Below are 17,302 nucleotides of genomic sequence, written 5' to 3' on the forward strand. Positions count from 1 at the left end.
TATGTGTCAGACGCGTCCTCCTACACTCTTCCATCAATCTTCCCATTACCTTTCTGTTTTACCATTGAGGACACTCAGGCTCAGTGAGGCTGAAGAACTTGACCGTGGCGCCTGATAGTGAACAGAAGAAATCCTAGGCGTCAGAGACCTAACCCATTGCTCTTGGCCCTGTGGCAGGGTGCTACCTCTTTAAACCTTTGACTTTCACCATGCTTTTTTGCTGCATCCATTTGGTAGGCCATTTCATTAGAATCTAGGAAGCCTCAAATTAACTACATAAAAGGTACAGCTTAGATATCTAAATAGAATCCTGGAGGGGGCTTGGGGAAGGAAGCACAGGGCTATGGATCCAGATATTGGACTCTCATCTTACCTTTGTTACTAGCAGGCTGTGTGACATTGGACATGTGTTTCTGGTTCTTAGTTTTCTCATCTATACAATGAGTGTGAGTGAGCAGATAATTTTCAGGGGCCCCCCAGCTTTAAATTCTACAATCCTAAACTTGAAAGCCGGCACAAGGCATCAGACTGGCACAATGATTGGTGCTTAGGGTATCTTCAAGTCTACCTGAAAGAGCTTACCTCTCAGGGGCTTTTCTGAAATTGCATTCTGCAGGTAAGAAGTAAAGAGAACAAACACAATTTCAGATCACCCTCTTATTTTTTGTATATACCAGGTAACACAATAATAACCATAAGTCATGGGGGAATTGAATGAAAAAAATGAACCACTGGCAATGCACCACCTTTCACAGCTGTTGTTATTGGCCTTTGAATAAAATGGAGGGCATGCTGACCCTACCTCTTCTACACACCTTCTCGTATTCATAGAACAGGCTCCTTCTAATCCACACTTGCATGAAAATTGTTTGTAGCTCTGTGCCTCTTGAAACTACCTTATGTATTTAAGCACTCAAACTTCGTGTCAAATTGCAGCACAAGCAAACCTGAAATGTAAAAGTGCAAATTGTAGGAAATGAAAATAAATTTTAAGTTGTTTGTATATAAATTGATATGCATGAACAACTAAAACTTACCATATTTGCAATGATTTTTAGAGATGCTGAAGTAAATAATTACACTACCCATGTGGGAACTTAGTAAAGGGACAGATAAACTGTGATTCTGAATTTAAAAAGAGCCAATCTTGGCTTTAATGTAGCTGAAAACAACAGAGTAAATTAGAATCCTCTTATTAATTCTATGTAAAATAAAGTAATACAAATAAAAATATATGTAACTTTAAAACTTTGAAGTTATCATAGAATGCATATCAGCAAATGCCTTAAAACTCCTTTTAAAAATTGAAGCTATGGAGAGGAAGACAGAAAAGAAGTTAAAATTAAGAAGAGATTTGAACTTAAGGGTTAGTCTGGGTTAAAACGGCAGCCATGGCCAAAATGATAGAAAGTTAAATAGAAAATGAAGATATTTACTTCTCCTCTTTCCTCTGATTGTGTGACTTTGAAACCACATCAAAAAATCAGGAAGTTCATTTTTTTCCTGTCATTAGCTAACTGCCAATTTAGGTAAGTCACTTTATCTCTCTGGGGAGAAAGTTTGCTATACGTGAAGTTAATATTTCATAAAAACTGTTAAACCTTAGCAACTTTAAGAAAATGGTAGATGTCCTACTAGTAATGACACCACAGATTACAGCCTTATTCCAAATGAAATAAATTCTTGGAATAGATGTCTATGCTTCTTGGAAAAAATGATGTATTATTTTTCCGTACTGAATCAACTTCTCATCTTCAAATAGGATTTCTCAAAAAAAAAAAAGAAAAATGGCCCATCATTGATGTTGTGTTACAGGCATGTAAAAGCCAACCCCACAGATCATAGCTTGGAAAATTCCTGCGATCCTTAACCTGTGTGACAAAAAAAGTAGAATATTTTCCATTAAAAGCCAGGTTTAGAATTAAAAGATTTATTTTTAGCAGGATTATTGAAGTATTGCAAGACCTCATGGAAAATGGGTCTCTTTTCTTAGGAATGCTGTACATTTTTGAGAAGTTAATTATAAATAGCATTGCTTTCTTGTTGACCAACAAATCAATAACATCCTAGAGTTTTATGGCACCTTTTCCCAAAGAACATATTTCACTCAGGTGAGAAGTTCTATTTTTCTTGTTCATAAAATTCCTCATTTGACTTGTCTCGGTGAAAATGTAAAGATGCATGTAAAGAGTGTCCATTTCGCCTGCTGAAACTCAGAGAGAAGCAAGGCATGGGGCGAGCTTCAGTGTTACATCAGGGCTTTGAAACCAGTCGCATTTCAAAACAACTGAAACCACAACAATGCAGATTTAGAGAGCAGAGCTCATTGTATTTTGTTTTTTACCATTTATAAATTTTTAATTTTAGTGTGCAAAAACACAGTTTACTAAATTGAAAGTTTGAGGTAGATTATGAAGGAAAAGGAAGGGTCTTCCTCATTATTTCCATCAGAATATTGAACATTAAGAGATAAATAACCTGTGAAATAAATAACCATAATTAAGTATCATCAGTTTTTTCTGTCCATGAAATTAATTCCTGTGCTGCTGGGCTTGGCATAGTAGTTTGCATTCTTAAGTTCATCTGCGTTTGAACTGAAAAGATTCCTGGAAATCCCTCCTCGGTCCCATGGCACTATCTCACAATGGGCCAAGCGTCGTCTGCTTTAAGCTCTGAAGCCCATACTTAGGAATTTCTCCTCCTTGAAATACTAGTAGTTAAAGGCACTTGGTAGAGTCCTCAGCATGAGGCCCTGAGATTGTCATTTGCTGAACACAAAAAGGCGAGCCTTCATGTACGCCTCAGAGGAAAGTAGAAAATCTTGTACAATATTTCTATGATAGATAAAATTAAATTAATCATGACTTGTGTCGTTTTAATGTTGAGCTTGAGTCTGGAATGAACTCTAAAAGTTCTAGGAGGAACTACAAGATTCAGCCAAAGCAGGAGAAGCAGGAGAAGCAGGAGAAAAAGGTGGTGAGCAATGAGGTAAAGATTCAGTTAGTGCAAGAGAAAGTGGTGCTGAACTGTGTGGCTGGCTCAGGGGAAAGAAGAGGGGTGGAGGGCATGTGAGGAAGTGTGGGTAATATCTAAATGATGGTGAGAGATTGCCGAGGCTATAAACAGGAGGTAAGAGTGGGAGAGGTATAGTAAACTTGAGGATGGTGATTATTGGGGGTTACATTTGGCCTTTAGGGTACCAGTCCCCTAACTTAGAAAATTCAAGGTTTTTGTTTATACTGAGTTTTCTTTTTTTTTAAGATTTTATTTATTTATTTTTAGAGAGGGAGGAGAGGGAGTAAGAGAGAGAGGGGGAGAGAGAAAAACATCACTGTGCTGTTGCTGGGGGCCATGGCCTGCAACCCAGGCATGTGCCCTGACTGGGAATTGAACCTGCAACACTTTGGTTCGCAGCCCACGCTCAATCCACTGAGCTATGCCAGCCAGGGCTATACTGAGTTTTCTTAGAGCAATGGACTCAGACAGTTGAGAGAAAAATACACATTGTTTTAGCTTTGGGTATGTCATCAGGAAAGAACAGAATGTTTCCAACTGAAAGAGGCTCTTGCAATTGTCTAAGTCAACTTTATTCTCCAGATGAGACAACTGAAGATTAAATGCTTCAGTCAAAGTCAAACAGTGGTTCACTGAGAGGTAACCAAATGTTGAGTGGTTTGTTTATAGTCCTTTGCCGGCTGGCTGAGAAATGAGAGCTAGGACCCAGCAGTCCTGCTTCCCACCCAGGCCTCATTCTCTCGGGGTGGACTGGATGGGTTACTGTGCATACAGAGAAGGAAGCAAAGCCACAGCACAGCCGCACACCGTTGTCCTCCGGGGCCCTTTCCAGCTTCCAGATTCTATGATTCTTTATCATCACTGCATCTCTTGTTTGTTTTTGTTTTTGTTTTAGACTACTACCTAGAAAGATTCATTGTAAATCAGGAGGCATCCAAAAAATAAAAAAAAATAAAAGAAAGAAAGAAATAACTGTTATTGGCTCCCAAATGGCCAGGAAGTATAGTAATATATCTTATAGAAAAAGAGAAATAATGTGAAAAGAAATTTATCTTCCAAAAAGCAATAAAGTTTTAAAAAACACCAACCCAGTTTCCCTTCAGTTCTGCTAGAATCTATCAAATACAGCACCTTAAATTGGTCCAAGTTTCACAGATACCGGGAAACCACAAGTGCGATGTTCTGGGAGAGGCCATATATCTCCTGAAACATGTCGCTTTGCCCCAGTTTTCTTCTGTGCACACCATTTAACTTAGCTGCTTGTCATTTCTTCTCGGAGACTCCGTGTGTATCTCTAGCTTCCCAAGGGAGCCCTTCAGTTTCAACTGCAGAAAATAGATTAGGTGAGAATTTGGGGGAAGGGGAAGAGAGTATAAACACCAGTCTTAAGAGCCTGCTTTTCTATTCTCTATAAAGCACCACAGAGATGGTCTGCAGATAAGGGCTCCAATTTTAATCTAAGGATTTGAAAATTGTTTTATTTCTAAGTAGCAGCTTTACATCATGTATTTTCTACTTTGATTTCTTTTTCCCTTTATCTAACATACACATTTCTTGCTAAAAATACTTTAGAACTCTATGCATTTATATGGAATGTTTAATGTAGCAACATTTTTAGTTGGGTTACCCAAAGAAGAACAGGTATCACTTTTTTGAAAGAGAGATCCTAAACTAAGCCCCTTTTAAATAGAAAGCCGCCCTAGCTGGTGTGACTGGGTAGATTGAGCTCTGGCCTGCGAACTGGAAGGTCCTGGGTGTGGGCCAGGTCCCCAGTAGGGGGCGTGTGAGAGGCAACCAATCAGTGTTTCTCTCCCTTTCTTTCTCCCTCCTTTCTCCTCTTTCTAAAAATAAAGAAATTTTAAAAGTGTTCATTGCAGAATCTTAAAAAAATAAATAGAAACCCTGTTCTGTGATGGCAACATTGTCTAAATTTTGAACTGTATTTAAAATATCAAATAAAACATTTTATAAATAGCCATTCTGTGCTTCAATATAGTTAGAACCATAGAAGCAAAGAAGGATAGAGCTGGAAGAGATATTAGAATTTTTGGTGAAGTTTCCTCATGTTACAGATGAGAAAACTGAAACCTAACACGAGGATGTTAGGAAGAGGACTAGCCAGGCATTGCCTCAGCTGCCAGTCTGTGAAGACTATGAACACGTCACTGGGGTAAGTGGGAGACCAGAGCTAGGTAACTCAGATTTCCATACAGGATGCATTATTTGTGCACAGTGAGCCGAAGGCTGGCAGTCTCCTAAAATATTTGGAACGAAAGAACCAAGAGTAAGTGGTTTATTTTTATTATCTAAATTTTAATTTCCTTAATATGCTTCCAAACACAATAATTTTTAACGTCACAAAAGAGAAGAGGACAAGAACTATATAAGAATGAGTGACATATTCTTAGAGTTTTAGAAACATTGATACTATTTTGGCCAATAGGAAATACATTGGTACTTAAATTTATTTCTGAAAGTAAACACTTTAAAATTCAAAATATCTCTATTCCTACAAAATAACAAGAGTAAAAAAATAATAATGGTTGATAGGGTGCCAAAGCAATTTAGGAGAGGCAGACTTCACCCAGATCATGGAGACACTGCTACATTCATATCAGTGGATATAATTCAACAAATATTGACTCTGTGCCTTTGCCAGAATGCTGGGGCTGCACAAGATGAAATAGTAAACCAATCCCTTCCCCCAGAGTCTTACAGTCTAATCATGAGAAAGACATGCAGACATAAACAGTATCACAACCCAGCTTGCTGAGATAGCTGGTGGTCCCTGGGAACGTAGAAATGGAAAGCCTGTGCTTACTCATGGAAACGGAAAGGTTTCACAGAGGAGGCCACATCTGGACTGACAATTGAGGGGTGAGATGGAGTTTGGCAAGTGGAAGAGATCAGGAAAGGGGAACCAAGAATTCATCTTGGCCACTTGGCAGCACCAGCATATGCAATAATAGCCTAGAATATTGGGGAAATTATTTTGGCAATAATGTTCAGCTAAGACCGGACCAATGTGACTGAGTTGACTGGGCATCATCCTGCAAAGCAAAAGGTCACTGGTTTAATTCCCGGTCAGGGCACATGCCTGGGTTGTGGGTTTGGTCACCGGATGGGGTGCGTATGAGAGGCAACTGATTGGTGTTTCTCTCACATTGATGTTGCTCTCCCTCTCTTTCTCTCTCCCTTCCCCTCTCTCTAAAAATAAACAAACAAATAAACAAATAAAACATTTTAAGGTGTTCAGCTAAAACATTAATATTATTCTTTTAAATTTATTGATTTTAGAGAAAGAGAAAGAGAAACATCAATTTGTTTTTCTACTTATTCATGTCTTCATTGGTTGATTCTTGTATGTGCCCTGACTGGGAATCAAACTTGCAACCTTGGTGTGCTGCAATGATGCTCTAACCAAATGAGCTACCTGGCCAGGACCAACATTAATATTCTTCTTAAAAAGAATCAGCAACAAAGTGGGGAGGTGTAGTGGTTATAATGAGCCCCTTGGGGGCCTGCAAATTCTTCCTCCAACTACTGAGAGCAATGCCAAGATGGTCCTCAGAGACCAGGCTTCTCCAGGAAGACTCATGTGAAAAGAGTGTCCTTGCCTAAGGTCTTATCCTGTTTCTGGGGTACATCCAAGTACTGGTCACGGTGAAGGTGCCCCAGCTGTAGCCTATGATGAGGGGCTTGCTCCTACTTCCGAGCCCCCTGAGCAACTAGCTAAGTCCATCTGCATCACAGCCCAGCTTTCTCTCTTGCCCATTCTTGCTTCCATCTTTTTTCTCCACGGCTCCTTATCCCAAGAGTATCCTTAATAATTTTCCTGCTTGCTAATCTCCATTACAGAGTCTGCCTCCAAGGGACGGTGTGATGACTGAATATTGGAGGGTCACTGAAGATGTTGAATATCACATTTCAACAAGCAGGAGCCCACTAGTCACTGCAGGGAGGTGGGGATGGGTCCCCAGCATGTGGCCATCACATCTGAACCTTCCCTCCTAGCACTCTCTCTTAGAACAGCTTTGCCCTTTTGATCCCCCTTTTGACATTCTCCAAACCCTTCTTCCCATTCCTACCTCAGGGGCTTCTAGGAGTTTCTTAGGCCTCTGGTTCCAAAAGACTTTCCTGTGAGTTTCTAGCCCAGCTGCGTTTCCAGGAGTCCTCCAGAGATTTCCTCCCCCACACAGAACACTCTGACCAGTATTTCTCAAAGTGTGGTCCTCAGCCTGCCTGCATCAGGTGCTTGTTTAAAATGCAGAAAATAGTCCCCACTGGAGTTCTCCTGATTCAGGGGATGTAGGGCGATGGGGGTGGGGTCTGTATTAGAAACAAGCTTCTTAGAAGATTCTTAAGCCCAATAATGTTTGAGAATCTCTTCCTCAGAATCTGGGGCATGTATTAAAAGGCAACAGTGATAAGTGTTCCTGAATTGCCTGCTGAAAATCAATTGTTATCTGTAATTTGTTTTATTTTTTATTGGACTCACTGGGGTGTCACAGGGGCACAGCACTACAACACATCATCCGTACACTGTGTTGTGTCCAACACCCCAAGTCAAGTCTCTGACCATCCCCCGTTATCCCTACCATGTCCTCCTCCACCTCCCCCAGTTGTTATGTGTGATTTAGACAGCTTTGAGTTCTGTGATGAAAACTATGTTGGTACTGCGCTTATTTTTGTTAGTGATGATACTGGGACTTTAGCTTGCTGTCCATGGGTAGGACAGAGCTGTCTAAATCTGATGAGGCTTCACCAGCCAGAAAACTCTGACCCCATCTGGGGTGGTTTGGGATATTGTGTGGATCTAGGGTAGGAGGTTGATGGCTATTTTCCAGAAAACATGGCAGCTTGCTGAAAGAGAGCTGAGTGCCTAATAGAGCTTTACAAGGTTTAGTTCTAGCTCATTCCAAGTTTTGCCTCTGCCGGATGATATAGGGAGAGTTTTAACTAGGGTGGAGCAACCAAGGATTTTCCAAAGGGTGCTGGAATTTAGGGAGTGCAAGAGTTGAAAGTATTTTTTTAAAAAACCAGCTTAATTGTGCTATAAATTAAACCAGTTTAATTGAATGCACCTCTTTGGGTGCAGGAATTCAAGACTTTTCTGACAAATATACAGCTATGCAGGCATTAATCATGATCGAGATGGAGAGCATTCCCATCATTTTCAGTGAGTCTTTGTGCTCACCTGGGACCTCCCTCCCTGATGCTCCCAGAAAACCATTCCAGACAGAAAGCCAGGACATCATAAGACTCACCCTGTTTGTTTCCTTTTCCTCAAAAATCACAGTCGCGTCCTCCTGTTGTCCAATATCTAAAAATATTAGCTAGTATATTTTGCTAAATTTACAAGTTATGGTTGGAGTATAAGTACTTCCAAGCAGAGTTTACAACATTAAATATTTGAACATTCTGCAATCTTTCTCCAGCTGTGGCTGAAAGCTAATTCTAGTGCTGAGCCAGGCCCCTTGATAACTGGGGAACGACCTCGGCGGGTGGGGACAGGTTGGGGGGGTCTCTGATCTGAGCTCCACCCTTGAGGATCACACAAGCACATGCACAGATGAATTTATTAGGAGCATGTGGGCAGCTGGCCTCTCAGGTTCAACACTGATACAACAGGTTCCACGACGGGACACAGATTCCTGTGATCCATTGTTCGGGCCCCTGGGGACTGCTGCTGTACATCTCTTGTACTTTGTCTGGAATCAATTGTTACAAAATGTGGCTACGTTGGAATGCCAGGAGGCCTTGCGGGTTGTGCCCTGATGATTTCAGAGGCAGTCACTGTTTTAGGCCAGAAGCACTCAGTGAGAGAAAAAATAAATTAACTTGTCAAATTTTTCCTCTCAGGCAGCCTGAATACAATAAATTCTTATCTATCTTGCCAATAGTGACAAATGTTCATTATCTTGCTTCTCTCTGTGTTTCAATTTGTTGTGCCAGAGAAACTCACAAATTACTGTAGAATTTGCAACAGTTGCCCATAGCAGCTGAAGAATGCTTGGAAATAGTTAAAATTTGTTAAAATTTTAAATAGTTAACTATTTAAAATAGTTAAATAGTTAAAATAGTTTATCATTATAACATTTTTGTTAAATTTGTATGTATGCAGATGAAGACATAGTATTGTAAAGTGTGATGCTGATTCTTTATTGTACTGGACTGATCCTATCATTTTGAATTGGTTAAATTTTGTTAAAATATTTATTGATTTGAATATTTTCAAAAGAATAAATTTTATAAATTCAGCATTATTTTAAAACTTTTAATTAAACATTTTCTTATTCATTCATTATAATTTTTATAATTTATATTTTGCCTTTTTTTAAATTATATTTTGTTGATTATGCTGTTATAGTTGTCCCAATTTTTCCCCTTGTGCCCACCTCCACCCAGCACTTCCTGCTCCCTCAGGCAATCCCCCACCATTGTTCATGTCCATGGTTCGTGAGTATAAGATAAGTTCTTTGGCTACTCCATTTGCTACACTCTACTTTACATCCCCATGGCTATTCTTTACCTACCTACTCGTAATTCTTAATCCCCTCACCTCTCCACCCATTCCCACACACCCCATTCCCATCTGGCAGCCATCAAGAACGCTCTCTGTATCCATGATCCTGTCTCTGTTCTTATTTGCTTAGTTTGTTTTTTTGATTCAATTGTTGATAGATATGTATTTTTGCCTTTATTGTTCATAGATTTGATCTTCTTTTTCCCTTTAACATTTCATATAATAATGGTTTGGTGATGATGAACTCCTTTAGTTTTTTCTTGTCTGGGAAGCTCTTTATCTGCCCTTCCATTTTAAATGATAGCTTTGCTAAGTAGAGCAGTCTTGGCTGTAGGTCCCTGATTTTCATGACTTTGAATATTTTTTGCCAATCCATTCTAGCCTGCAAAGTTTCTCGTGAGAGATCAGCTGACAGTCTAATGGGAACTCACCTATAGGTAGCTAACTTCTTTTCTCTTGCTGTTTTTAAGACTCTCTCTTTATCTTGAACCTTTGACATTGTAATTATGATGTGTCTTGGGCCTTTCTGGGTCCATCTTGTTTGGGACTCTCAGTGCTGCCTGGACTTGTATGTCTATTTCCTTCACCAAATTAAGGAAGTTTTCTTTCATTATTGTTTTCAGATAGACTTTCAGTTTCTTGCTCTTTCTTTTCTCCTTCTGGAATCCATATGAGGCAAATGTTGAAACAATTGAAGTTGTCTCAGAGGCTGTTTATACTATTCTCATTTTTTGCTTTCTTTTTGCTTCTTGTTGTTCTGATTGGTTGTTTTTTGCGTCCTTATGTTCCAAATGATTGATTTGATTCTTGGATTCATCTACTCTACTGTTGTTACCCTAAAATTGTTTTTTTTTTCAAGTAGAGTATCCTTCACTTCTGACTAGATCTTTTTTATGCTGCTGAGGTCCTCAGTAAGTTCCTTGAGCCTCCTTATAAACAGAGTTTTGAACTCTGCATCTGCTAGATTACTTATCTCCATTTCGCTGAGCTCTTTTTCTGGAGTTTTGATTTGATATTTCTTTGCCTCCTCATTTTAGCAGCCTCCCTGAGTTTGTTTCTATGTACTAGGTAGAGCTGCTTTGGCTCTGTTTCTTGGTAGTGTGGCCTAATGTAGTACATGTCCTATAGGGCCCAGTGGCACACCCTCCCCTATCACCCAAGCTGGGTACTCAAGGTGTGCCCTTCCTGTGGGCTGATTACACCTTCCTCTTGTAGTTGAGCCTTGGTTGCTGTTGGCAGTTCAATGGGAGGGATTTACCCAAGCCAGTCAGCTGCAAGGATTGCCTAGGACCACTTACGACCAACCTCTGCCTTCTGTAGGGGATCAGCTGTGCAAGGGGCAGGGTGGTGGTGCCCAGATGTGGTCTGTAGCTGTCCACTGGGTGTGCTGGCACTGGGGTTTCTTGGGTGGTGCCGGCCCAGGTTAGCCCTCACCTGTGTTTTGCCTGGGGCCATCCTACCTGAGCTACAAAGCAATCTGAGATGGCTTCTACTTGTGCTGGTCTTAGAGATTCCCAGGCAAAGCAAGCTGTTAATCTAGGCTGGTTTGCTGCTCGTACAGGGCCTGGGGCTCACTGAGGCCTGCTGTTGCTTGCTTGAGAGGATTTAGGAAGTTGTGCAGCATGAGCCAAAACCAGCCATACACATGGAAAAGCAGCTTGGATGGGTCTGGAAGTTGGGTCGAGTGGAGTTTCTGGGGATCTCCAAGGCAGATTGATAGAGTCTCAGATATGGCACCAACTTCAGGCTCTGTGGCGGGAGCATTTAGATAAGGAACAATGGCCTCTGCTCACCTTGATAACAGATACTTCAGTTTTTCCCTGTATACCACCCGTGCCTTTCAAGCTGCTACCTGGGCGCTGGAGCTCAGAGGGACTGAGTCTGAGTAGGTGAGTCCATGTGTGGGTTCTTTAAGAGGAACTGCTTGGGGTTCCAGCAGTTTCTTCTACTGACTCAATCCCTGCTGGTTTTTGCAGTCAGACGTTGTGGGGACTTATCTTCCTTGTAGTGGAACCCTGGGCTGAGGGACCTGGTGTGGGGCTGGGACTCCTTGCTCCTGTGATATCCCTCCTGAATTTTTGTCCACCACACATGGGTGAGGGACCAGCTTGTTCCATGTCTGCACCCTCCTACCAGTCTGGATGGATGTGGTTTTTTGAATTCCATAGTTGTTGAACTTCCATTCAACTTGATTTCTCATGGTTCTGAGTGATGGTTGTTCTATATTTTAGTTGTAATTTTAATGTGGTTGTGTGAAGAGGTGAGCTATGTCTGTCTACACTACCATCTTGACTGGAAATCTGTATTTTGCCTTTTAATTTTAACAGATACTTGGATATATGGGGAGACTTAAAATTTCAAAAACATTAAAAGTTTTTATTTTTAACACTTGATAAATGTTTGACAAAATATATTTAAGATTTGTGTACTTTGAAAAAATTATATTTTAATATTTTACACCATTGGGAATGAGTACATGTTGAAATCATGATATATGTAGAAATGCAAAAATGTAGTTCAGTTATATCACTGAAGAGGTAAAGGTCGTCATTATGAAAGTGTGTACCTGGCAAGGCAGAAGGATAGAATGTATTTTATTTAGCCGTTAGTTAACTTGATTTGGAACTTTTAAACAGTTACACTTAGAATGTGAGAGCCATCAGTTGTGTTCCTGCCATGGGTTCCTGAATATTAGGGGTGGGCCTGGGTGAGAGGGATGGAGGCAGAGATCCGCCCCCAGCTGAGAGAGGGCCGAAGTGCGGGTGATGTGTCCAGACTGGGTGGGGTGAGGTAGACAGTATGGGAAGACTGATTTGAGAACAGTTGTCCCCAGAATTGCTAGTGATGGCTCTGGTCTGAAGTTTGCCTTCACTAATGGATGGGTCATTGGTGGGGGCCGAGGGCAGCAGGCTGGGCTTGGGGGCAGGATCCCAGCCAGAACTGGGGGCAGAACCAGCCAGAAGTGCAAGCGGGGCCACTGGGTTGGCATCTGTTCACACAGGCAAGGTCAGAGGTGGTGGTTGGGGCAGAGAGAAGAACAGGCAGGAAGTGCCGTCCCTACCTTCCCTCCAGGTGCCCAGTGGTGTACAGCACCCCTTGGCTGCAGGCTCCCATTGGCCAGTTGTGCCAAGACTCCTGCGATGCTTCCTACACTGGTCACAATTGGGCACGCTCTGACCATTGGAAAACATCATTGACCCCTGCTCAAAGGGGTAATGGGAGACAAAAAAAATTATAGAGCTATTTTCACCTATCTCATGTGCTTAAGAATAGTATCAGCAGTGATGTTTCATAAACAGCTTGGTCATAAGCACCTCAATAAGCCTGTCTCCTGTGACAAAATCTGGGTTCCGTCTGTGATCGTCTCTGCTGGTTGCTTTGAGCCAGGATGGACGGTGTGTTATCTTTGTGCCAGTTTCTGCGCTAGGCGGTGGGAACTTTGGGCAGGAGGGGACCACTGTGTTTAATCGACTGTTTCAGCTGTGGGAGGAAATTGTGCCTGTGAGAAAAGGGACTGAAACAAATCAGAGACATTTTAGAACAACCACAGGGGGCCATTCATTTGGCTAGCAGAGAGTGCACATTTCTCCCCAAAGCGATCTCTGTCCTGTGCGAACAGTGTCAGCGAAGCCCAAATCAATGGTTGCCTTTCCCAAGGTGGGACTTTAGTGCCAGTTACAAATTAGCCAAACACACGGGATCTGTTAGAGAGGAGAGACTGTGCCACATTCATTGCTGTCCCTCCTGTACCAAGCCCGGGCGGCGGGGGCGGAGGGGGCGGGCGGGGCGTCCCAACCCTGGCCACACATTGCAATCACCAGGGAACCCTTAAAAACCCTGCCTCCCAAGTCCCAGTCCAGGACAGTTAAGTCAGAACCTCTGAGAGATTCTGGCACTGGCATGCTATGTTTTTTTAAAAGGTTTCCAGGTGACCACAATGTGCAGTTAAGGTTGGCATTTGCTACAGCTAGCAATCAAGCTGGACACAGAGTAATTACTCATGAACTGAACTTGGAGCTCGTAGCTTTGGCAGATACCAAACAGAGAGAACGGAAAGGAACAGTTTATCTCCTGGCTATTAAAAAGGGGTGTGTGTACACGCGCACGTGTGCTGTGGGGGTGGGGGGAGGTGATTCTCGGCTCTTTGGGGAAGCAGTGAGGCAACAGCCCTTCTAGGACTGCCTCCTCTGGCCAGAAGTCCAGGGATGTGGTGAAATCATTAGAATTTTAAAGTTTTACCACATTGGCTGCTTTTTGTGGAATAAATGACCTGTGTTCAGATTTTCCCATTTGCTCATGTGCCTGAGATAGATGCAGCTTCCTCTGATCCATGGTGGAAAATGTGACCCATTGACCCTGGCAAAGGGACAAGAATGGTGCTTTCTATGTGTGTGAAATGTGCCCCCCAGCCACCCAGTTCTGTGGCCTTTACATTTGTGCCAGAATGCGAGTCTGGGCCTAAGGGGGTCTTCCCACGTCCACAGAATGGCATACACATTTGGGTACAACACAGATATTAAAATATTGAACTGGCATTTCTAATGAGACAATTAATGAATGTAACTCAACAGCCTTTATTCTTTTTTTCTCTTCCCTGGGACGGGCAGTTAGTGTCTCCCCAGGCACAGCTGATTACTTCACATAGATTTTTATTTACACCTGGTTCTTCATGGGAATTTCCCTTGTCTTGGTTCTTGACTGTGTGTGGCCAAGTTCCAAGAGTAGGCTGAGGAATAATCATCCAAAAGGAAAGAAGAACATTGCACCTCGTGTTGCAATGTTTTCTATTGTCACTTGTGTCCCCTAGTAATGTGCCTTCACAGCAAAGGACATGTTTGAACATTTAGGTGGATTGCTTAACAACTTAGATAAGCTACCTTAAGTTATCAGAAAATCAATACAAGAATGAATGGAAAGATGAATCGGTGAACAGATAAGGAGAAGGCCAACAGCAGCAGCCTCTGACACCGTGGCCACCGTGTGGTTTTTCTGTGATGCATCGCTAGCCCATCCTGACCTTGGTTTTGTTCCGGTTTTGTCTGTGTAACCAACTGTATCTGTCCATCGACAGTGAACCCAGTATCCATCTCACTTTGTGGTAGGTTTTGTGCTGTTCCGGTTATCCACCCATAAATCAAATGTTTCTTGTGTCCCCATGTCTGTAATTGATAGTGAGAGTAGAATAAAATGAAATGTTTAGGGTATATCACAAGAAAAGAATTGCCTTTTAAACACATGTCACCTTATGCTTCATTCTATTTATAGCCTTATGCATCTAATAAACAATGACAAATTTCTCTGGAAGCTTGCTGCCACTTGTAAGAACAGAAAAAAAAATGTTACTAAACCTTGGGAATTTTATAGTTAGGAACCTGGAGTTATCTAGTCCATTTTATAGGTGAAGAAATTGAGACTCGGAGAGATTGATTTGTCTTAGATCACGCGATAGCACATCCAGAACCAGGACCCAGATGGGACCTGGTCAAATCGGGTCAGGAAGCCAAAGCTATTGTGGGCCCCTCATCTTATGAGGAAGAGCCCTCCTTTGTTTCCACTAGGAATAGGGAAAGCCTATTTGCCATGGCAAAAAGATTTGGGAGGCACGGGGTGGACAGGAATAAGAAGGTGGGGAAAGGGAGGGTGAATATGGTCTGTGTTAGGATTGAATGTCCTCATAGCTGTAGATGACCTCGTTCTAATAGCCAGGGCACTGCTGGGATTTCCATAAACTGGAAGTCACGCCCACTTAGAAATTGACTAAGATCTGAGAGAAGGTGGTGGTTACATCTTATCTGTCTCAGGAGCAACTTAGGGTATGTCACTTTTGCCCTCTCAACAAATTGACCCCTGGCCTGTGACAGCCACACCAGTCCTGCCCTGGCACTGAGTGACCCCTGACCCCTCATGGAGAGTGGCGCCCCATTGCTGTGTGTCTCCTGCATCGGTTCAGTTCTGCAGTTAATCTCCAGGACTCAATTTCATTTTAGGGATAAAATAAGAGTGCGTATGACAAATGAAACCTTAAATATCTCCACAATGACTGATAATAGTGTTCCTCAGACAAAGTCTCCTGAGAAAGGAAAGAGTGAATTAATTAATACCAATTAGTATATATTACTTACATCGACTCGAATGGGGTTGTACCATCTGCTTAATCTTGGCAGACTCACTTTCCCTCTTCAGGTCTCATTTCCTCATCTGGGTAATGAAACAGTGAAGCTAGCAAGCCTCTACATTTTCTTTCTGCTGTAGCGTTCTAACTAGTATTTTCGACCCTCTTTCCCACACAGGGTTCCCTGATGCTGATATGCGGAGAAGTGGACAGTGAGCTGGCCAGCACTTGGGGATTGTGCACCGGTCCGTTTACCACTAGTTCACCAGCCGTGGGATCCTGTGCCGTCACTTCACCAGGTCACTTACTTGCTGGGACCTGACACCTACAAACTCCACTGAGCGTGCTCATCATTGATTCCTCCCTAAGAACTTCACAGTCGTTCTTTCCACCCATAGCCGCTGCACCCTCTAGCAATGCAGGCTTTGGTACAGTGATTCTCCCTTTCTGTGCTAAGCACCTGAGACTAGCCTGTGGATTTAAGCTGCATAAAGGAAGTAAGCCCCTTGGAGTCCTGGTAATACCGCCTAATTAAACAAGCTATACATTTGTTTGGTGATTTTGGGATCTGAACCGCAAAGGACAATGTTAAAAATACTTTTGGACTTAAAACGTACCTGCCACCTGTGAATCTTTACTTGTAGAAGTGTCCTACCTATGATCCATTGTGTTGTCTGTGATCTTTACTTCCCTGTAGTTAGTTGAGCTTTCTTTGTAACAGAAGTTAATAATGGGCATTCTTTGGTCTGAACAAAGCATTTTACTCTGGAAACAAAAGTTGCCTGCTTTCTCTAACCACCTGTGTGGCTCTTTGGGTTGGATTCCTGAGTCGAGTAACCAGGGAACTATGCCAAGTTCTTCTGTTAAAATATCACCGAAGTCTGTACTATCAGCAAAGAATCACAGCATCAGATTAAATGATTAGAACATCATTTGACTTAAAAGAAACTTGAATATTATCAAATCCAATCCTCTGTCTTTACAGATAAGGAAAAAGTCTCAGAGAGGTGAAGGGATTTGTCTGAGGTCACACAGCTTACAAATAATATAGAATGAGAACTAGAAGATAGGAGTTCTATTTCTAGCCCAACCTGGGGTCCGGGAGAGGGGGGCTAGTGAATGGAACAAACAGTCATTTTTTCGGTAACTTAATGTCTTAAGGAAGCCCATTTTCCTTCCAATTTTGTGTTTTAAAGTGTTGTCACTAAAGTGGACATTTTAGCAAAAATCCCCAACATTATAAAATAATCATGACCCTAAAATGTATTCCAAGAATATCTTTCTAGACCAGGTAGCAAATTCAAATGTCCCAGGGAACAGGCAGGTCATGGGGAACAAAGCCAATGGGATGGAGGGATTTCTGGCAAAATGAATCTGTAAGGCCTGCCCACAGGCCTTCGAGTCCTCTCCCGCCCCCCTCCCCCACCCTCCTGTTCTGCCACCTCCTTCTGTTGGTCCCAATCTCCTCTGACAGTGACAAGGCCTTGGGCTAACAAAACGGCACGGCCTAGGTGGCCAGTTTCTCCCCCAGTGGAGGCTGTAGCTTCCTTACTGTACTATGAGCAGGGAGTCCTTCTCACTTGCAGTTAACCTCTAGCACAGTATCTGTCACATGGTAGGCAGTCAATCATGTTCTTTCCAGTGGGTCA

General features: G+C 42.2%; 1 protein-coding gene across 1 annotated transcript in view; it reads left to right on the forward strand.

The window, feature by feature from the left end:
- The window catches only part of CFAP95 (cilia and flagella associated protein 95), a 183,988-nt gene extending 167,428 nt beyond the window's left edge, over window positions 1-16,560 (forward strand). Inside the window, exon 6 of the mRNA XM_045840749.1 lies at window positions 15,832-16,560. Coding sequence (XP_045696705.1) covers window positions 15,832-15,975 — 144 coding nt within the window. The 3' untranslated portion in view covers window positions 15,976-16,560. The remainder of the gene's footprint in view (window positions 1-15,831) is intronic.
- Window positions 16,561-17,302: the final 742 nt, after the last annotated feature.

This window comes from Phyllostomus hastatus, unplaced genomic scaffold (genome assembly GCF_019186645.2).
Source record: "Phyllostomus hastatus isolate PE091 unplaced genomic scaffold, TTU_PhHast_1.1 phas_contig_34, whole genome shotgun sequence".
In the NCBI taxonomy this organism is placed as follows: Eukaryota; Metazoa; Chordata; class Mammalia; order Chiroptera; family Phyllostomidae; genus Phyllostomus; species Phyllostomus hastatus.